At 42.4% G+C, this 23,885-nt stretch overlaps 1 protein-coding gene across 1 annotated transcript; it reads right to left on the bottom strand.

The window, feature by feature from the left end:
• Positions 1-2,487: 2,487 nt before the first annotated feature.
• Positions 2,488-3,705, bottom strand: LOC135491023 (uncharacterized). The gene has a single exon (XM_064776646.1). The coding sequence runs from the start codon at positions 3,703-3,705 to the stop codon at positions 2,488-2,490; it is 1,218 nt and encodes a 405-aa protein (XP_064632716.1).
• Between the last annotated feature and the right edge of the window lie 20,180 nt (positions 3,706-23,885).

The raw sequence follows: 23,885 nt of genomic DNA, 5'->3' as shown, positions 1-23,885 counted from the left end.
GAACAACATCATTATTCATCGGCAGTTCATTTTACTCCGAGCTTTTCCTGAAACATATAGCCATGATAATTAGGCCTACCATGTACCATGACCAATATCAGCACTAGATCATGTAGATGTCAACAAGTTCACATGAACCGTATAATCCCATGTGGGGCATGCGTCTAAACCAAAGCCCCAAAATCACTTGTTTTGGTCTATTTCAGTTTCACTTGTGTTTCCCCCGTCTCCCAGTCCATAATACATTTACAGTTTACAATCCCCGATCATGGCCCAACAAAAGGTCATCGGTTGACTAAAGGAACACAACTGTTCAATGTATTTATAGTTGAATGCGATCAAACTACGTCTTTTCAATCGTGGATTGTAAATTTAACCCCATGGGCCTAGGGAAGGCCCTATAACAATACTTTCGACACAGTTATTATCTCCGCTGCCTCCACCATGTTACACACAGTGCTCACTGCTGAATCTAAAATGCGCCACCTAGTCAAAACAGGACATATGTTCTTCTAGGAATAGATCTCTTTCCAATATTTCGTCATTCCACTATCGTCATCACCTCATCATACTTTCATTGACATTACAGGCACACATCCACAGAGCACTCTTCAAATCATCTACACAGTGGTTATCCAACTAGGATTATAAAGGTAATTTCTTAGCCCCGCACAGTGGGTTTCAGTCTTGATAAAGGGGCACTATCCAAGATAAAGTTACAAGAAGTAGTCAATAGGGGTCTCTCACCTCTCACTGTATGTCCACACTATTCACGCTTGTACGAGGAATACATTCAATGCTGAATCTAACAACACCCAGTGCCCTTACTCTGTATATTAGTCACTGGAAGATGGCCCATTTCACTCCTTCCTTCTACTTCACCTATAGTCTCATTGCAAACGCCTCAGTTCTATGATCTCACATTTACTTTCAGCTGTCATGCAACGCAACAACTGTGCTATCTGCCATCGCACATCAACGAAGAAGTGCAGCCGCCCACATTCCACCTCACGTCTGTCCGACCAGCTGCAATCCTCGAGGACGCCCCACTGCACCACGATTTCACTACGATGTTTGACAAGAAGGAGCAGTGCGCGAGATAGGCTAATGAGCAGACTTCCCTCGCTTGAGTTTCGGAAGAATGTTCCATATCGCGCTAAGCTGACCACTGCTGACCATGACAGGCGTGCATTGGACTGGTACAGGTTGGAACTGAACATTGAATATGCTGGTGGTGACGCTTTCTGATGAGAAGTTGGTCGTGACTGATGCAGTATCCTTGGACTTGTCCACAGCATCGTTCAATCATTGCTCTCTGAGCTGCCTTGATTCTGTACTTACCCAAATACTAAGACCAAATGCCTGTTGACTGTGCTTTAAGAGAGACTAGCGCCATGCCTAGAGATATGACTGACCCCTATTGGCCAATGTATGACTTTATCTTGCCTACCTAGCTGCTGCCTATAGTCTCCCTTTAACTGCGGAACACTTCAAAGTCGATAAAATGCCATGTTCCACCTTTTAATGTGTTCAGACCGCCATTTTCAAAATAATCAAGTCAGGACACTGCCTTCTAGTCTCATAATAAATTTTGCTTTCCTCAATAATAACATTTCTTCTTCTTCAATGCTTTCATCATTCCAAACTTCTCCTCCTCTGACTTTTACAGGGGTACAGTCATGGCAATCAAAACCCAAATACTGAGACCAAATGCCTGTTGACTGTGCTTTAAGAGAGACTGGCGCCATGCCTAGTCTCTCTTAAAGCACAGTCAACAGACACCAACCCCCTCAGACTCAGAAACCACAAACGCCCAACCCTTCCTGCTACCTTAATACTTCTGGATAAGAGACAAGACCACTAATGAATATTCATAGGATGGCGCCTATCAATTAGACGAGTGCATGTTTTTAACTCTCAAGTACATATTTGGAGAGGTATTGAAAAAATATTTGCTGTGGCAAGTCTACAGATATAAAGAAATTATTTGATGAAAAAATTAATTTCGAAATTTGCTAATTGGGTAATAGGGGGCGTGTTTTGAGATTTTTCTGCCAGTTGGCTGAAAAGAGTGGAAATATCAATGTCTATGTCTGTCTAATTTGTCGATTATCAAAAAATTTCCGTGGTCAACTACCAGTTTACTTTTCACCATTTACTTGCCCGGCTGTCTGGAATATCATATCAAAATTTCAGATTCACAACCCCACGCAGTATTTGATGCGTCGCGGTCAAACATTGACAATTTAACTGCTAAAAGGCTTAAAAAATCAATGGTGGTCTTGTCTCATAAGGCTGTCATATACGTGGGAGAGGTGGTATGCCCCATCGTCTGTATTCATCGATGTTGTGTTCCGTCTGATTGCCAATGCTTCTCGAATCTGTCGACGTCTCAGTTTATCCTCCTTGGCAACAATTTTGGCGTCTTGCCAATTCGGAACTTGGTTATTATCTACCATATGATCTGTGATGGCCGACTTGTGGTGGTCACCTGATGTGGAGGCCCGGGTGGCTCGGAAGCTGACTCCCTTGCAGTGCAAGGTGACATCTGTTGTATGTTAATTTCCTGGCGGTTTCCCCGATGTACGCACTATCACAATTAGCACAGTCAATGCGGTAGACACAACCTGTTGTGTCATCCCTGCTAATTTTGTCTTTAGGATGCACTGGAATGTTCCTGGTGGTTTTGTGTGGCCTGAAAACTGTTGAGATGTTGTTAGATTTCAGTATTCTGGCCAATCTTTCTGCCATACCCTTAATGTAGGGCACGACAACCATTCCCCTGCTCTTCTCTTGGGATTCCCTGGGCTTCTTGGTCGTGTCCAGGAATGGGATGCTGTTGTCTTTCATCGCTTCGTTGGTAAACTTGATGTTACCCGTCTCATCTATGGTGTTCAGGTGGTCGTTGAGTGCCTGGGCCGTTCCTATGGGGATGACCGATAGGACATCATCGACATACCTTTTCCAGAATCTTGGCTTAAACTGTGTCGGGGCTGAGGCAATGGCTGTTTGCTCTAAGTGTTCCATGTATAGGTTGGCTACTATAGGCGAAACCGGGTTGCCCATAGCTGTTCTGAATTTTTGTTGGTACAACTGACCATCGAATTTGAAGTATGTCGTGGACAGCACGAACTCCAACAGTTGCATAATATCGTCAACTGCTAGCATAGTTCTTTCCTTCAAATGCGAGTCCCCCTCGAGTCTCGAGCGAATCACCTCCAAGGCCTTGTCGATGGGGGTGTTCGTAAAGAGGGATACCACGTCAAAAGATACGAAAGTCTCTTCATCTGTGAGTTGTACTTCCTTCAGTTCAGTGACGAGTGCTTTGGAGTTTTCTACGTAGTGGATGGTTTTTCCAGTGATGGGCGCCAAAAGATCTGCAGTGCTGCGTGACAGGTTGTAACCAATTGAACCTGTGTAGTCAACAATTGGCCGGAAAGGATTACCAGGTTTGTGTATCTTTGGAGTGCAGTACAGTCTGGGTATGGTTTCTGACGTGGGGTAGAGGTATCTATTCTGCGACTCAGAGATCTTCTCCTCCTTACGCAGCTTGGCGAGCATGTCTACGAGTTTCGACTTGTACCGGGCTGTAGGGTCCTTTTTCAGCTTGAGGTAGGTCCTGTCATCTGACAGCATCTCCCCTACTTTGCGCGTGTACTCTGCCTTGTCTAAAACTACAGCGGATCTCCCCTTGTCTGCAGGCATGATCAGAATGTGATCCTCCTTGGATAAGGTTTGCAATGCTAACATTTCCTCCTTGCTGATGTTCGGGGTCGGAGGTTTGGCTGAGCTGATGATACTGCTCAGTTCAGGTCTAAGTTCGTGTGCTAAACCCGGGGGAACCAACTTTCAAGCTTCCTCGGCAGCTACAATGAGATCGTCAATCGGGTGAACTTTCGAAGTCACAGCGAAATTTAGACCCTTGGCAAGCACCGATGTCTCCGGGGGACCCTAGGCGGGGGCCCCAGAAGTAACAACCAGAACTTCAGATTTCCAGTGCTGCCATCTACTGGAAATCATCAGACCTGATGATGCCATTTGGAGAAATGGTGAAAACTTTGTCGAAGGTAACAATATTTTGGATCTAACTCAAAATTAAAACATTGACAATCTTAAAAAAGAGATCCGATGAAGCTGTTTAGATAAGCTAGAGAAACCGTTAAGAAGCCGGAAAAAGCTTCCACTAGTGTTAATACAGCTGAGATGTTTTTTTTGCAGATTTTGCGAAAATGTTTTAACCCTGATGATTTTGAAGGCAGGTGATGAGCAGAAGTCAGAATTATAGGTGTCTCCAAGCTGAACAACTCTCCAACCCGTGGCTTGGTCACAGGCGACCCGGTATTGTCGATTAGGCTTTTCATTATAAGACCATGTGTAATTATGTCTTTCATGACTTTAACAAAATTTATAGATTGATTTCTCTCGCTTGTCAGCATATCGGTGGATAATTAGCCACAACTTCCTAAAATCGATGATCATACGGCCAGTCGCAGTATGCCTGCATTGATTATAGGAGAATTCACATCTCAGATACATGATGGAACGTGTCTCTATAAAAGAGTTTTTAATAATTGAAATTATGAAAACAGTTGAAATTGAGTGAGCAGAGTGGTCTGATACCTCATCAGAAATCGAACATGGTTTTGTGTGTTAATTTAGACAAATGAATCGATGGCTCGGATTGGATGAGATCCATGCCCAGAACACTGCGTAAGCATGACACAGAACCATCAGGGGTAACCTCAAATCAGTCATGATCTACTTGTAGTTCCAATTCTCCCGTAGGAACGCGTAATGAAAAAAAAAATTTTGCCAAACAATATTTTCATGGATAAGAGCCCGTAAGTCTCAACGTCTTCTGCTACAGAAATGACAAATTCCCAGCTCTTCATGCGGTCACGGTGGTGACTACAAGCAGCGAGATCGATCCAAACTTCCATTTCGGTGAGTAAGCCTAGCTTACCTCTATTTCACCCTGATCGTCAGAACACGATTGAAAATCAGATATAAACACAAACCACGATAAAAGGTAACAAGTGGATAGCAAGAAATACATTCGATAGAGGTAGCACAACGATAGCACTGAAGAAGAAGTTTTTTTTATTCCATACCAAATCCCGATCAGAACGCTTTTAGTGACGTGTGTGCCCTAAGAGTGAAAATTTGAGGAAATTTCTTTGGGCATTATTTTCCTGCTAACCAAACATGAAAATGATAAGTATATGGTTGAACGCTTTATTCAAAATTGTCCATTTCTAGCCGTGTTTATGTTAGATTCGTTCTTATTGCATGCCGAAGTTCCAAGTAAAACATGGGAAGTGGTAACTTATACAGGCATAATACATCATCTTCGAAATTCAAGGCATATATTATTCATTCCAAAATTTGCGTGACCTTGGGGATGTTCGATAAAATTCACCAAAGCATTATGACGTTGAGGTAGAAAGTTGCATTGTTAACAAAATGACAATCTGGGCAGTACTTATCTTCTCATCTGCTATCACTACGACATATAGCTAGCGGGAAAGATTACCTCCTTTATACCTAGACTCAACTTTCTAGTCTCCTTTCTGCTTCTACGATGCTTCGGTAATTTCCAGTTTGCTATGGGCGTAGCCGATGAATGAAAAAGATTTACCTTTAACTCCCTACAACTGTATTAAAAACCAAATATCTACGTCAATAATTCTCGAGCTTTCCAACAGAACAACAACACTGGCTACTATGTCCATATCAATATGTAACAGGCGTCGATGTAGTATGTAGCACACGACGTTGAGACTTTCGGACTCTATGAAAATAGTGTTACACTTGCGGCGATGACTGTTGCACTCGGTTACTCCAAAGCCAGTAGAGCGTTACACCCGTTGCCAATCATAAAGGAAAGATTGGCATTTTGTTGCAACAACTTGTTTTCGTCATCTATCTTCAACCATAACGTGATCATACCAGAGACTTGAGAACTAGGACATGACTGATTTTAGGTAACCTCTGCTGGAACAGCGCAGTCTTGCAGGCTTGTCCTCATCACGTGTCATTGCTGTCTGCTCACGTTATCTTTCAAACCATGCAGTAAATCACCCTTTCTATTGTTCAATTGTTTCAATTGTTTAAATTCTTTATCATGTTTTGGAAACAAACTATATATTTTTAAAGTGAATTCTGCTAAATCGATACAGACATACGGCGCTTGGTCATATACCTATCGATATTTGAATATTGTTGCTCATTCTGTATCTTACCACTAATTGTAGTTCCTTTTTTCTGTTCTTCGTGAATTGACAGTCCGAAAATCCGCGAATATGCACCCAAGCAAAAGGGAAGAAAAACATACGAATGTGTCTTTAAAAAATTTCAAAGTCATAATAACATTTGAAAAAGTGACATTTTAGACATTTACAGAAATAGTCCTTTTTAATTTTTTTACAATGTATCACGTGTGCTTGATGCTTCGCACGTAATGTAGTACCAGTTCTGCATATCAGCCACTTGTCGTAATTTAAAAATAATCTCTTACAAGCAATCTAAGTCCCAAACGCCAAATTCCATTTGTCGGTGGAACCTCTAGCTCATTTGACGATTATTTTACGTTCTAAAACACATTTCCAATTTATCATTTTTGTATCGGCCAGTTCAATCGCACTAACTGCTACCTTTCTTTTTAGCTCACCTGTGGGGAGCTTATACGACACCGTGTCAATCAGAAAATAATCGTCGAATCCGATTGTTTTGTGTCTTCAAACTCAATTTTCTGCCAGGAAATGAGACAAAATGTATGTATTCCAACCGCACTTCTACCGATAGATTCCAGCGATGCAGAACAGTCATTTGCCCAAAACGACTGGGGTTGCAGTTGACACATGGTCACAAAAGGCATTTTCGACCACAGGTGCTTGGCAACGAAAGGATTAATGTAAATGCCCTTCATAGCTCAAGTGATATGACTTGCCAACATATCTGCATGAATGGTACTTCTATCAGACCAGTCAAGTTGAAATACATATACAGATGCCGGTAGAGTCAGGGTGGATAAGTGTATAACAGAATTATTATTGCAGTGGTCAAATGCCCTTCTGGCGCAATTTGGTCATGCTACCTGTAATTGAGTATCTCTTTCAACGTTTTTGTATGCCACTATACGGTTCACTGTCATGTTACCCTCGAGTTCTTCTCTATGACTAGTAAGAAGTGCTTTTTCAGATACTATTTAGGGATCCACAAAGAGTTGTTGATCCATGTCACTGTCCACTGCCAATGTCGTTTGTTATTTTGTTAAGTTTTCTCTGTGGTTTATCGGCGATTTTTTCTGGATAATTGTGACCACTCCACTTTTATCAAAAATATATCATAGATTTCAACTAAATAGTTTTAGGTTTTTATTATTTTCTGAGTTCAATTACTGAACTAGTACTTATTCTGACTTCAATTACTGAACTACATGTACTTTCACCTCGAACATGAGTCATATCCATCTTTAGTTGGCTGCTCCATGATGGCAACGATAGACAATCCTATTAGCATTGTGGCAATGAATAAACAGGATACCATTCGTCAAGAGCTCCAAGGACATTCTGAACAGAATAACAATTTTCCATCTCTGTCGACATTATTATCAATCATAAAAAACCGAGAATAGCATCTCCCAATACTCAAGAGACATGTGTTCCTCACAATCAACTCAAATTGTTCATATAAAAATTGGCTCTTAATGATCAGTCGTTTGTTGAGAATATCTCCACTTGTTTCCAATACCTGTTCGTCACAGACTTGGAAACCCTTACAATATGATAGAGTGTGCCGTCTAACATTTGGATTAAGTTCTTAAACGCGCTTCTGGAAATCTGGTATCTCAAATCAATGTCAACATGTTCAATGGCTAAAGTTGTATCGACGCGACTCATGACGCAGCTGATTCTAAATCCAAAGAATGCTGTCACCATTTCCTGTTTATTCCTTCCAAGGGCCGCAGTTAGAATTATAAGGCGGTCTGATTCCCTAAATCAATAGTTGTAAGTTAATAACTGGAGATCTGTAAAGCTGATAATGGAGCTAAATTCGGTGCTGGAGCCTTGGGTGTTTGCTTCTTCTAAACCAGTATAAATACAAACCAAAATAACCATTCTCTTCTTTTTGACCGACAGTAAAGTCCACAAAGTCTTCGCCGAGGAAAAATCTGTCGTAAGCAGACACCGGGACGTTTATTTCTATAGCACCTTTGGACGAAGGTCTAATAACGGCGCTTTCATTCAGAATAAATGAATATATCCTAGTGATCGACTGGCTATATCGCTTGCAATCAATGACGAATGTCCCATGTCGGAGCAAAGTATCAAACGTCGACACATACACCTCGCTTACGTACGGGTCCGTTTCCGGTATGTCTATAGATCCATGCACTTGATTGGGACCAACGTTTACGAAAACGTCGCGTCTCGTCACGTTACAGTAATGTAAAATGCTTGGTGACGTGACGACGGCAAACACGTTGTTCCCAATCAAGTGCATGAATCTATAGTGTCCTCGTGCAGATGCCAAGCCTGACGTCAAAGAGGATACATGTAATATACTTGTGCTCTTCCCGGCAACTTACGACGATGTATCTATCATAGACCAGAGTACTGCTTGCTAGATACAGTTTATCGCACATTAATTTGTTTACACGAAGGATTGCCCTATGGGTGAGAACGAACATGCCTTGCTTTGAATTCAGTCAAAACATGCACACTCTGTAATCCTGTTTACCACGGATGTCGGTTACGACAACAATGGCGCCAGTCACGTCCTCCGCCAATTTGAAAATCAGCAGTAAACGCGCATGAAAAAGACGTTTTATGTAACTCTTTGGAGAGATTTTTGCCGTCCCTCTCGCGCCAAGCCCCTCTATAGCTACGGCCCTGTAAGGTTTGTCAAGACAGTCTGTCACTGATGTAGAACAAAACAAGTGTACTCGAAAAGACATATTAGGTGAATGACTTAGTTTACAATGTCAGAATTTTGAGCTAGTAACTGACCTCCTCATTCCGAGTTTATCCAGCTTCAAACTGAGGACTACCTCTTTCAACTGAGCCCTTGTATTAACCGTTCATCAAATTGACATTTACCTTATTGTGGTTAGTGTTTTCCAAGACATCCAAGGAGTGTATATTTTGAGATTTTTAAACTGGCATGATGTTACATCTCCAGCTTCAGTGTTTGTACGAAAGAAGTCAGACGAATGAGAGGAATCAAACTCAAAGCACAGATGCCAACATTTTTCATTCAAACGCTACCGCCAGAAATGCAACATTAGTTTGAAAGTCTTGAATAGCACTTTGAGTGTTTTGACATATTCAACTAGCGCAGTCATCCTTTAATCAAGATCTTAGGAAGCCAGTTCTATCAAAATAATGGTGAATGTTGGCTGATCTGAATGGTGTAATTGGCTCCCCTACTAAACCAGTCATTGCCAACACCAGTCGTCGCTCAGCAGGGGCAGGGGCAGGTAATACCAGCTCCAAAAGATCTGGGACATGAGTTCGAGGTCCTCAAACGAAACTCCGAAAACTACCAGGTGGTAGGTGAAAGTAATTGATTCGTACCAAAAAATACATTACTGTGGACAGGAAATTAGGGCCCATGTCTCAGAGTTTTTCTTGTTCAGTCTGCTCTTGTATATCTAACCACATACTTTGTGTTTGAGTTAAAAGGTTTTGAACGAATCATGTGCAATATTTGGCCTGTGAACAACTTTACCAGCATATTTTTCAAGACTTACGTGTGTGCAGATTTTTCTTATGTTGGCCTTTTGCTGAGGCCTGTTTTTGTTACACTCGATGACAAACCCAAAGCTTAACATCACCCACTCTGATATTTTTTAAGAGGACAAATTTAACTCCATAGTTTGGATTTTTTATGATGCCACACGATTTTGCCCCGCCTGAGTCGGCTTTTATTAAGTGTGTCTTAAGTAAGCTATATCCGGATGATTGTCCTCGCTTGTAATGATATATGGTCATAGTCAAATAGTTTTCACGCTGATGTATAAAACCAACTGCGAATAAGCTGTGGTTAAAGCAGGTTGGATTTACTCTCTCAACATGAGGGAAGTGAAGATGCGTTTTATTAGTTAACCGTAGAACAGGCTATGAGCCTGATTCTATGTAGTAGTCAAACAAAAAAATACTCTGGGAACCATCAACGCACATCATAAAGGCCTTTTCAGCAAAGCGTACAATTAAAACCAGGGTATATATGGGGTAGTTTACTTCTTTTTCGAGACACTGCCTCCCCTCCTTGGGCAGAATTAGACTACCGTTTACAATACCCTTTGTAAAATCATACATGTAAACTTCAGGACCATCAAAAATCAAGAGGAACTTATCAAATATTAGACTACCGTTTACAATACCCTTTGTAAAATCATACATGTAGACTTCAGGACCATCAAAAATCAAGAGGAACTTATCAAAGTAGGTAAATGATCCTCTCGGCTGGCGCTGGAAATGTGAGCCCTTGTATTTCACACAAAAATAGATTTCATGACTTGGGTGAGTGACCCGTTTTCCTTGGGCATGTTGGAGTTAGCCCAGCCGTCGATACAAGTACATTGGTCGAAACACACAAAAGATAGGGCTCTTCCATCAGTGGGAGGTACGGTCCGCGACTGGCTTTTCTTTCAGAGGGAGATGGCAATATGAATTTATACAAGGCGTTTCGAAAAAAATTGAGTTACTACTATTATAGTATATGTTTGTCATGATCATCATGGAAAAGGATCGCCTGCCTCCCCTTAGCCCACAAGAAACCTTTTATGCACATTAGTTTTTTTTTACCCCCAGATCAGAAATTCGAAAAGAATTTAAAGGAACACTATAGACGAGGGCGAACAAGTTAAAGTTACAGAAAATCCCCAATAGGGATCTCTCGCACCTCACAGTATGTCTAAACTATTCAAGCTTTTACAAGTAATCTATACTATAATGCGCGTTGTGGCCGCTAAATAGAAGGCGATTTTTGTTTCAAAATTGGGCCTCGGAAATGCGTCGAATTCTTGCAACTTTTGGCTTCGTAGGTGTGGATCATAAGTAAGAGTGTCACTGAGGGTGTCATACGTCGAATGTCTTGGTGGTTTTGGAATAAATAACAACTTTGTGGAGATGACATCAACTTGAGAGCTCCAAGTAATCTCTTCGCAGAGAAGTCCATCAGTAATCTCTCTGCATTATTACCGTCACGAAAATTGCCGAGCCACCGCCCACTTCCGCGATCAACCAATCAGATGTCCTGTTCAAATGGTCATCATCCACCAATCAAAATCGACGTCACTGACGCCAGCATGCAAGATGGCGGCGCCCATCTCTGAAGGAAAAAGGAGACAAGACCACTAATGAATATTCATAGGTTGGAGGGTCGAGGCCTATCAATTAGACGAGTGCATGTTTTTAACTCTCAAGTACATATTTGGAGAGGTATTGAAAAAATATTTGTTGTGGCAAGTCTACAGATATAAAGAAATTATTTGATGAAAAAATTAATTTCGAATTTTGCTAATTGGGTAATAGGGGGCGTGTTTTGAGTTTTTTCTGCCAGTTGGCTGAAAAGAGTGGAAATATCAAAGTCTGTCTAATTTGTCGATTAAAAAAAAATTTCCGTGGTCAATCACCAATTTAAATCGCACCAGTTACTCACAAGACTAACCCGTATATCATATCCGAATTTCAGTTTCACTTCTTGACGCATTCTTTGATGCGTCGCGGTCAAACATTGACAATTTAACTGCTAAAAGGCTTAAAAAATCAATTGTGGTCTTGTCTCCATTTACACTACATTTTGGGTCAATTTAGTGAAAAATTTGAATGTGCTCAAATCACTCTAATTCATTTAGAATATTGTATTGCTGATGATTTAAAGTCAAAACAAGCTAAAATAATGAGAAAAAAACTTAATTTGACCCCAATATGAGCCAACCTAGCCCCGGTCTAAGTTCGGTTTCATTTTTACAAGTCTTGTTGTGTTGCCATTCATTTTGTAATTTCTTTGAAACTTCTTAGGCCTCGATTCTGAAAGTTGTTCCCTAAGCAGCAAAGATATTCCTAAATCACATCCTAAACTTTCAGCTCCATAGCTTGCTTATTCTGGCCAGGGCTGGTCTTTGAATTTGGTGCTGTTGGCTGCAAAATCATGACTTTTTGTCGATTTTGTCCTCTTTCGTCGCTTTTGACACAGTGTACCACTCTTGGAAATGTCTCTCATTTCTCCCAAAATGTCCAGATATGACTTTCCTTTGTTGGAGAGTTGTGGGATGTCATGTACATTGGTTTGAAAAAAATCTCAAAATGTTAACCCCTGAAATGTACCTTCATTGAGACAAGACCACTAATGAATATTCATAGGTTTGAGGGTCCAGGCCTATCTATTAGACGAGTGCATGTTTTTTACTCTCAAGTACATATTTGGAGAGGTATTGAAAACATATTTGTTGTGGCAAGTCTACAGATATAAAGAAATTATTTGATGAAAAAATTAATTTCGAATTTTGCTAATTGGGTAATAGGGGGCGTGTTTTGAGTTTTTCCTGCCAGTTGGCTGAAAAGAGTGGAAATATCAAAGTCTGTCTAATTTGTCGATTATAAAAAAATTTCCGTGGTCAATCACCAATTTAAATCGCACCAGTTACTCGCAAGACTAACCCGTATATCATATCCGAATTTCAGTTTCACTAGTTGACGCATTATTTGATGCGTCGCGGTCAAACATTGACAATTTAACTGCTAAAAGGCTTAAAAAATCAATTGTGGTCTTGTCTCAAAATGCTGCTTTTCCACCTCGAGACAGCCATTTATTCACAAATAGCTCATCTTAGGACACAATGTACCCAACGGGAGACAAGATTTACGCACACACCGGTAACTTAAACCATCCTGCCGCTAATCGCTGGCTGATATCGAGTACATCACCAGTCTGCACCATCTTGGTTTTCCGAGAATTGGTTTAGCATTGTGGACGCCTGTACATCATGTACATGGTTACATAGTTCCGTTTTCAAGAAGTGTTCAGTTGCCGATGGGCGTTCCGAAAGAAGATAACGACGGATTTAAACTCTGAACACTTGAAGTATATTTCTAGAACATGACAGCCATTTTGAACAGTACCCTAATCTATCACGAGGTGGCAGCACCTCAAACTCTATGACCCATTTATTCAGATTACACTACATCCCCCTTTCAGTCCTTTGAAAGTCCAATTTCCAATAACCCAGGATGCATCACAACCTAAAGTCTGGTCTAGGCAAACTATGTGTACAAACATACAAACACGTAGAAAATTAGCTTAACTAAGTCAAAACTAAAATGCTGTGGAAATATATCTCAAATCCTACTCGGCTACTACTGACTCCTGTCTATACTTAAGACAAACGAAAGTCCAAAATACGTTGGAGAGTAAACACTACTTATGTGAAAGATATTGAAACTCTAAACATAAACATTTTAACTCGATAACTTCCAACTAATCCGAATATGAAATCACATCCTCAAGTATAGAGAGAATACCACAAAAGCACTATTTGAAAATCATTATTTAGATTTCTCTATGAAATGTCACTGAAATTTCAGATTAACCCTCGGTCTCTCTCACACCCTAAAGATCTAGTTTAATGACAGATTTTGAAACCCTGCCTGACCTGGTTACATATTGATCAGAACAACTAGCAGATCGTCCTGGAGAATTATTCACAGTCGTGCTAGAGACACTTTGATCTGATTGAACATTATTCTGGCCATTCTCAGAAGATTGTCCAGCATTTGGCAACACAATACTCTGTCTCTCTGGGGGAGGCAAAATGTTCTCCTGCACTGATTCATCAGCTGGATTGTCCTGGAGATTCAGTCTCGGAGCAAGCCGACGTAGACTCCTGCGATTTCGTCTCAAAGATGATCCTGTTTCAGTCTCCAGAGTATACGACCGCGGTGTTTCAGCATTTCCCGTGATTATGGCGGGAATGTTTTTATCGCACACCCAAACTTTCTCTCCTTCGCAAAGATCTGACAACACCTGTACGCCATGACGCCTGTGTGCGTTTTTTGCCATTTTCATGTGATAATCCTGTTCTGTTTGTACAAGATTGTTTAGATCTGGCCATGCTGGGGCCAGCATATTTGGATGTTGCGGTAAGTTCGTACGAAGACGTCTCCCAAACAAAAGTTCGGCGGGACTGTACCCATGGTACAGTGGTGTAGCTCTGTAAGTCAGCAAAGCTAAATATGGATCCCTGCCTTTCTTCACTAGTCCTTTAACAGTTTTTACAGCACGTTCAACTTCTGCGTTCCCTTGCGGGTAAAGCGGGGAACTTGTAACATGTTGAAATGTGTACACATCGGCAAAGTCTGCGAAGTCCTGCGCTGAATACTGAGGGCCATTGTCAGAACGTACCCGTTCTGGCACACCATGTCTAGCAAAGATCGATTTAAGATGATTGATAGTAGCCCCCGACGAGAGCTCGGTCAGCTTAGCAATTTCGATATAGCGAGAAAAATAGTCCACCACTACTAGATAATGGCGCTTTTTAAACTCGAACAAGTCAGTGCCAACAACCTGCCATGGTCTCTTAGCCTCGGTGGTAATATTTGGTTCATGCCTAACTACCCGCTCTCGAGCACAAATGTTACAGTTTTGGACTAGTGACTCTATTTGTGAACTGAGTCCCGGCCACCAAATTGATTCTTGGGCTCGCCTTCTGCATTTAGTGATACCTTGGTGGCCCTCATGGATTTTGTCCAACAGTTCTAAGCGCATACATGTAGGAATGACTATTCTGGTTCCCTTCATCAATAGTCCATCCATAACAGTCAGTTCACCGGCAACCTGGTAATATGGCAGTATTGCCCCTTTAACAAATGGTCTGTCCGGCCATCCATCTTGACAATACTTGACAACCTGACGGCAAACTTCGTCTTCTTCCTGTTTTTGACGGATTTCCTCGAGCCTTTTCTCCGTCGCAGGTAAGTGTTCAACAACCATGTCAACATACGCTTTTACATCCTGCGCAAATCCTTCCTCGACAGTAGACAATGGCGAAGATATCGATGCCCTGGACAACGTATCTGCAGTATAAAGTTCTTTCCCCGGAACATGTACGATGTCATATGAGAAACGCATCATACGCAGTTTAAAACGTTGAACTCTCGCAGGCAGTTCATCGACACTCTTCGAACCTAGTAGCGCAACAAGCGGTTTATGGTCCGTTTCTAGGGTAAAGCGCTTACCCAGAAGATACACTTGGAATCGGTCGCAGGCCCAGGCTGACGCCAATGCTTCCTTTTCCACCTGCGCATACCTTTTCTCAGTGTCCGATAATGATCGCGACGCATATGCAATAGGCTTCCACATATCGTCCTCCTGCTTCTGTTTTATCACGGTACCTAACCCGAAAGAGGATGAATCCGCAGAAACAACAGTGTCCCGGCTTGGGTCGTACATTCCGAGTACCGTTGTAGAAGACAAACATGCTTTCAAATCCTGGAAAGCATGGTCCTGAGATGACCCCCAACACCATTGATTCTTCTTGCTGAGAAGAGACCTAAGAGGCTCGGTTTTGTCCGCTAAATTAGGAATAAACTTTCCCAACTGATTTACCATGCCAAGGAAACGCCTAATGTCTGACACATTTTGCGGTTTTGCCATTTTCTGGATAGCGTTTATCTTGTCACTATCTGGAAATATTCCCTCGGCTGTGATCAAGTACCCAAGATACTTAACCCTGTCAACTGAAAACTCACACTTGGCCTCATTAAGTGTGACACCAGCATCTTTAAGTCTCTGAAGAACAGCTTTGAGTCTCTCATCATGTTCTGCCTGATCAGCCCCAAACACTAGAATATCGTCCATGTGGCACACTACCCCTTCCAGACCATCTAACATCTCCTGCATCCTGCGCTGGAAGATTTCAGGAGCTGATGAAATCCCGAAAGGAAGGCGGTTGAAAACAAATCTCCCGAATGGCGTTATGAAACAGCAAAGACGGGACGACTCCTTGCTAAGAGGAATTTGCCAAAAGCCAGAATTTGCATCTAGCTTAGAGAAAACTTTGGCTCCACTGAGCCGCGCTAGTGTAGAGTCAACTGATGGCAGAATGAAATTCTCACGTTTTACACTCTCATTTAACTTGGTTAGGTCCACACAGATCCTAACAGTTCCATTGGATTTTGGAACAAGGACTATTCCCGCGCACCAATTGGTAGGCTCAGTTATTCTTGAGATCACCCCTAATTTTTCCATACGTAACAGTTCGGCTTTCACTTTATTATAGAGCGGTATGGGAACTCTACGTGGTGATGAAATTGCGTACGGATTCGCACTGTCTTCCAACTTGATCTCGTACTCACCAGTCATTTTCCCAAGATTTGCGAAAAGTTCTGGGAACTGTTTTTTCCATTTGGTGAGTTGACTTTTACAAATGGCGCGGACTACTGACACAAGATTTAGCTTACGAATCGCTTTATACATACATGCATACAAATAGCATTTATATAGCGCAAAATCCAATTAGAAAAATTGCTCAGCTGCGCTTAACAAAAACACTGTTCAAATAGTTTGGTTTTTAATCTTCTTTTGAACTCGCTGACGGTGGAGCTGTTGCGGGTGTTAGTGTCCAGCGAGTTCCATAATTTGCTGGCATAAACTGTAAAGCTTCTGCCACCAAATGTCTCAAGGCGATACCTGGGAGTCACCAACAACTCTTGGTTATCCGATCTCAGGGATCGCCCTGGGACATACGATGGCAGGATGTCCGAGATATATGATGGAGCCATGTTGTTTTTGGCTTTGAACACCATGAGTAAAACCTTGAAATCGATACGATATGGTATCGGAAGCCAGTGGAGAGTTCTCAAAACGGGTGTTATGTGCTCACGTAGTGGAGTCCTTGTAATTATTCTTGCTGCACGGCTCTGCACTAGTTGTAATTTGTGCAGGAGTTGCTCATTAACCCCAGCTAACAGACTATTACCGTAGTCCAAACGAGACATCACCAGTGAGTGCACTAGCTCTTTCGTTGCTGCAGTTGTAAGGAGCTTGCGAGCGCGACCAATATTGCGCAAGTGGTAAGTTGCAGATTTGACGATGTAGTTTATGTGTGATGCCATAGAAAGAGTTTGATCAAAATACACTCCGAGGTTCCGCACAGGGCCACTGGACGGAGTGACCTGGACGCCAGCGACTACAAGTGATTTAACGTTCAGTGAATCGATTACTCTCTGTGAGCCAAAGAGTTCGATCTCTGTTTTAGAAGGATTTCCTTTGAGCTTGTTAACAGTAAGCCAGTCATGAATATCAACGAGACAGATCTCGAGGTCGATGATCCTTGAAGCGGCCTGAGTGACAGGAAGTGCTACATACAACTGATTGTCATCCGCGTATCCGTGCCTAGGGGTGCCAAAACCATCGATAAGGGGACCAAGTGGCAGGATGTAGACCAGGAAAAGGATGGGGCCTAATACTGACCCCTGTGGTACGCCATAATTGAGTGTTTGAGGCGCTGATCTCTTTCCGCTGATACACACATGTTGCGTCCTCCCCGCCAGATATGAACGAAACCACTTTAGCGGGATACCGTCGATACCAAGGAGATTTTGTAGACGCGAGAGGAGAACTTCGTGGTCGACCGTGTCGAACGCGGCACTGAGATCTAGTAACACTAATACAGCTGCACCATGTTTATCAACCATGTTGCGAATATCGTTCTGGACCCTCAGTAATGCCGATTCAGTACTATGCTTAGCCTTGTAGGCTGATTGGAAGGCATCGTGAAGGTTGTGAGTGTCCATGTACGTATTCAACCGGGCTGCAATAACACGTTCAAGTACCTTCGACAAAAAGGATAAGTTGCTAACTGGTCAATAGTTTTGTAAGATTTCAGGATCGAGTGACGGCTTTTTTAGTAGGGGTGACACTAGAGCAATTTTCATCTGCTCGGGCACGTCACCACTTTTCATCGAAGAATTGACAATGTCCCTTATCACCTCTACAACCTCGGGGAGCGTTGCTTTAATCATCCAGGTAGGAAGTGGATCCAACGGGCATGATTTCGTGGGCGATTTCTTCATAACACTGGAGAGTTCATCACAGGTGACAGGCTCAAAAACGGTAAACGAATGGTTCTTGGTGGCGAGTACTGCATTATCCACAACATCCTTGTCGACGGTAGGTAACCCCGAGCGGATTTTCTTCACTTTGTCATGAAAGAAGTTGGCAAACTTGTCAGCCAGTTCCCTTTGGTCCGAGTGCTGTGGAAGTTTTACTTCACGACTAGTGTGGAGAATGTTCTGAAAGAGTTTTTGCCTCTCTCTCAGGTTACCGTCCGCCTCTTCAATCCGCCTGTTGAAGTAAGCGGATTTAGTGGAGTCGATCAACATGTTGAAGGTGTTACGTGCCTGCTGGTATATTTCCTTGTGTACAGTAAGCCCACTTTTTCTCCATAGTTTTTCAGCCTTCCTTTTCTTGGTCTTGGCTCCATGAACCTCAGGCGAGAACCATGGTTGCGATGGCCGGACAGTGACAGTCTTGGCTTTTTCCGGAGCGTGTTGGTCAAGGAGATCCCTTAGTCCAGTGTGGAACGCTGAGCACAGAGAGTCCAGGTCGGAGTCAGCTGCGGGCCACTCCATTTCGGAAATGTCCTTTGTCAGTGAGTTCAGATCAATGTCCCGAAGTTTTCGCGTCATCACAGTGACACGCTTTGGGGATGGCTTTGGATGGGACACATTGACTACGACTAAGTTGTGATCTGAAATCATGTCCCCTTGCACCAGACTAGAAATGATGTCACTGTCACTGCGAGTTATCGCTTCATCCAAGGTGTGAAGTGAACGATGAGTTGGAAAATCGATGTGTTGCACCAAGTCAAATGAATCGAGGAGTTCAAGAAAGCGTCAAGGCGCCGACTCACTTGGGACATCGAGATGAAAGTTGATATCCCCAGTTATGAGAAGATCACCATGACTCGTGGCAAAGTTCTGGAGAGTAGGAGTAAACTCCTCGAAGAATAACGGAATTGATAGTTTGTTCTTCGTTGATGGCGGTGGTCGGTACACGACAACTACTCTGAGACACTTGGCTCCTAGGGAAAACACTATTTCACAGGTTTCAAAACTAGTGGCACTCTGGGTCGAAGAGGAAGATGACACAACCATGTTGGACTTGCAGAGTACAGCGACTCCACCCCAGCCTTTGTTTCCTCTGCGGGGAACACTGAAGAGTTTATACCCTGATATGGCCAGGGCTTCGAGGAAATACTCATCTTTGGCCTTGGAAGTTACCCAGGTCTCAGTAAAAGTAAAAATGTCAATGTCAAATTCAATGATAATGTCATGAATCTGGTCCACTTTATTTCTGATGGATTGGGCATTCAAAATGCCAACAGTGAGTCCTGATTTTGATCGGTTTCTCTTAATCCTCCCGGCTTTCATTCGAACACCAGCTCTCTTTCCCCTATGGGTTCGTTTCGTTGGTCTTGGAAGAATAACTCTCTTTGTTGCAAAGTCCAATGTTGTTATCCAGGATTGATCGGAAATGTGATTCCTGTTGGACATACTCCACAGATAATCCCTTGCAACGGTTTTGCTAGGCCGCGCACAACATACACCTCTGCCAATGTGACGTGCTGCCCTTTAGCAAGCTTAGCATGAAACATTCCAAGAACATCAAGCTTGTTACTGCCAGCTCCAACTAAGACTTTATTGGACTTGTGAAGTTTTCCGAAACTCTCACGATAATCGCGTAGCGGCAGGCATGTTACTTCAGCGCCTGTATCGATTTTCCAATCAAGCTCATGACCAGAAATTTTTACACGACTCGACCATAAGTTAAAATCGTCGTCCTCAGATTCCACGTTTACTGATTCTAGAAATGCGGTTTGCTGATCTTCCGAAATCTGGATTTCGTTGACCCGTTTGCGCGTAACCCAACGACAATTCGATCGCGAATTAATTCATCGTGCAAAGTTCCAAAGTCACATTTCTCCGCGAGTGTATGCAAGTCAGTTATGAAAGTATCGACACTTTCACCTTCTCGCTGGAAACGTTGGTTAAATTTCGCCCGTTCAAAGATCACATTTCTCTTAGGTTCAAAATAACCTTGTAATTTGGTTTTGATTACTTCGTAATCTTTCTTCTCGTCATTAGTGAGTCTCAACGAGGTCAGAATGTCCTCTGCCTCATCTCCCATGGAGTACACCAGCGTGTTGACCTGCTCCTCTCCCGACTTGGCAGCTAGGCCAGACACCTGTCGAAATCTGTCAAATCGCCGGATCCACTTATTCCACCCTTCAGGCTTACCAAAGTCAAAAGACTCAGGTGGCTGCACTTGGAATTGTGCCATTGTTGTAATAACAGTAACAGGGAAGGGCAAAATGTCACGAAAGTTCCTTAGATTATCTTCAGATTCATCATTCATGGGCGCAACTCACTGTTCAGCACATGAAAAGTCACTGCACAGCACCTTTATACACATGATGCACACGAGATGTACATGCAGTCATCAGAAACATTTCCTCTGACTGGGGAAAGATTCACGAATCTTGGCTCAAAGCTCATCAACATCGACATCTCTCAACAAAATAACAGTCTCTCCCAGTTCATGAGAGTCTTCTTTAACTTCTGACACCATGTTCAGTTGCCGATGGGCGTTCCGAAAGAAGATAATGACGGATTTAAACTCTGAACACTTGAAGTATATTTCTAGAACATGACAGCCATTTTGAACAGTACCCTAATCTATCACGAGGTGGCAGCACCTCAAACTCTATGACCCATTTATTCAGATTACACTACAAGAAGTATTACACTCATGAAAAAAAGTGTTACTCACAAACCAGCACCCCATTTACACCAAACCCACAACATACCAGCACCCACACAATCAGATTTTTATACCTCGAACAGCCCGCGCCTCGGGTATATGCTAGTATATTCAATGCTGAATCTAACTTGACCCAGTGCCCTTGCTCTGTATGTTAGTCACCTGAAGATGGCCAATTTAACCCCCATGCTCCTGCCAATAGTCCCATATTTGCTCAAACCAAGTAGTTCTACTTAATCCTCGATTCATAATATATATGTTTATTTCGTACATCAAAAAGGTACATATTTTACAGTCGAATCGATGTATTCTTTGTTGTTGATTTTTTTGGAATTGTGAGAAAATTCTACTTTAAAAGCGGCTCTTCACGCTACTATTCTTGTGCGTGACATATCGTCTTATTTTACTGGTGGCGCCCTCTAGCTAGTCAGCCTCGTGAAGCCACCAGTAAAATAGACGATATGTCACGCACAAGAATAGTAGTGTGAAGAATACATCGATAGATTATGAATCGAGGATTAAGTAGAACTACTTGATTTGAGCATATATGTATTTATTGGGTTGATTTTGATGCTTACATTTTCAACTTTGAGGTTACTGCGACACGCTGATGCAGTACCTGTTTTTGTATATAGAAAAAGGATATAATGCACTACCTATTTTCCGTGATTTCAACAGCTATAAAACAGCCAGAAATACTGATAGAAAGTTAAATGGATTGGATGTTGATTGTTGTTCCACTTCCAGTTCCACTCCAGTCCATCCAGTTGGAATTGCTTTCTTTTTTTTGTGCTCTATAGATCCATCCATGCCCTTGATTGGGGGACAACGTGTTGGCCGTCGTCACGTCACCATGCATTTTACATTTATACCGTGACGCGACGTCTTCATAAAGGTTCTGGGAAACGTTGCCCCACTTTCAACTGTCGACGTCTAATATGTAAAGAGCAATCTCTAGTGAACTCACACAACTGTCCTTCTGACATATTGAGCCAGTACATTGGGGGATGAGTCCCCCAAACCCCCTCCCCCGTTCTCTGAAAGTGACAGGTTTTAGTCAGTACATTGGGGGGAAGGCCTCCCCACCCCCCACCCCCATTTGACTCTAAAAATAGAATTCCTTGGAGACGCTGAACAAAGGCCCCATAAAGAAATAGTCCCCGCCCCGGTAGCTGTCTCATATCTGCTGAAAGAAGCAGCTCTTTGTGGTGAAATAATAATTGAATGCATGTCATGACACCCAGGAGCTTTTTCTCATTTCTGAAACAGTTGCATGGTTGGAATGAATTTCCAAATCAGTCCGTCAAATCTCTATCCAAATGGAACTTTAAGACCACTCTATATTTGTGCAGTAGTGTTAAAACTGACTTTTTGAAGTAAAGTACGTAAATCGAGAAGAAGAGGACGTTTACTTCGTCTGCAATGAAATGTCACAACTGTCTCCGCCGACGTTGTTGTCCTGTATGTTCTAGCAGACGATTTTTAGATACACTTCAAGACAGTGGCGCCGGTGTGAATAAATCTACTTGCGTGATTGGTCAATGGCTCATGACGTCATGAAATAATTGCGTCAACAACGGGAATCATGGTAACTGTGGTTGCGGTGCGTCGTGAAAGCAGGATCGGCAAGCGCGGCCCGTATGGAATGCAACAAACTGTACCGGAACCGGAACTGTCATGGGTCTGCACAAATTTTTTCAGATTCGATGGACATGATGGATATATGAATTTTGTTTACACTTTATATACATACGTAACCATTACACTCACTACGTTGTGTGAGTTATAATGCATAATAGATAGGCCTAGGTCACATGAGCGGCTGTTATAAAACGCGGATTCCGCGGAAATCCGCGGAAAAATCTAACTTGGCTACAGGGTGGCTACCTGAACCGCAGGTGAGAGTTTTTCATATTAATAGTGTGCATTGTTGTGCGCATGAAGTACTCCTGGTGACAAGGTCTTTCTTTGGGAATCCCCGTTATATGGTGCGCTGTATGCGCCGTAAATCACAAGCACCTTGTACAGTAGTTCGAAATAAACTTATACTCTAGGACGGGCCGCGAAGTAAGTTTTTGTGATTGCTAAAAATAGACTCCAATGTGCAGTCGCATATATGGTTGGTTAGGTTCGAGCTGCAAGGAGATTGTCCTAAAACATTTTCGTAGACCAGAATTCAGTTCGTCATCGACCTATATTTGAAGGAGGCATACCGTAACGTACATCAATCCGGGCATCAATCACACTTGAAAGCAGCCTCGTAATATGTTCCGTTAGGGAATCAGGAACCACGGTGGTGTCGAAGATAACATGCTAAGTTTATCAACACCAAGAAAAAAGAGGGAAGAGTCGATCGGAATGGCATGAATGGCGCTCCAGAGGATTAAAATCTCACCGATGAAATGTGCAGATAACTGGTAGTTCTTGCCTCCGATTTATGATTTATGATGTTATTTGTATAATATAATTATCATTAAATGTTATGCGCGTATTTACTGACGGCTTTGTGATTTTTCCGCGGATTTCCGCGGAATCCGCGTTTTATAACAGCCGTCACACGAGATATGACAGCACTGACGATTATGTCACTCTAATTGTCAGTATGCAACGGATTGCATCCTGATCAGGCAATAGCATTCCGCGAAGTTACTATTTATAGCTCACAAGGTCATTTGCATAAGATATTGATGACGTTTTAGTCACGTGACAGTCGGACATCGACACTTATTTCTACGCATTTGAGCTTATTTCAAAGTCAATTATCTTTGACCCTGCATTGTTTTTAGCATGAATGATACCATAGAGTCAGAGAGAAATATTCAGAACAATTATGTAGTATTTCCAACACTCGGACATGTGCCAGATTGAATCTAACTGCCCTAGTTAGAAAGCCTGAATCCATTACGAAACCGCATGTTTGTCCGACATTGCCTGTAGTTCAGTGATGGGGAAATAGAGGGTAGCTGCTGCAGTGACCTCATCTTCGCGGAATGCTATTTATGAAGAGCAGAAAGCACCTTTGGGCTATATAGTTCAGATTCAGCGAGTTGCGCTCA

This window comes from Lineus longissimus, chromosome 7 (assembly GCF_910592395.1).
Source record: "Lineus longissimus chromosome 7, tnLinLong1.2, whole genome shotgun sequence".
Lineage (NCBI taxonomy): Eukaryota > Metazoa > Nemertea > Pilidiophora > Heteronemertea > Lineidae > Lineus > Lineus longissimus.
This window is presented reverse-complemented; position numbering and strand designations above follow the sequence as displayed.

Coding starts and splice junctions, on each gene's coding strand:
- LOC135491023 (XM_064776646.1), bottom strand. CDS start 3,705: ATGCCTGCAGACAAGGGGAGATCCGCTGTAGTTTTAGACAAGGCAGAG.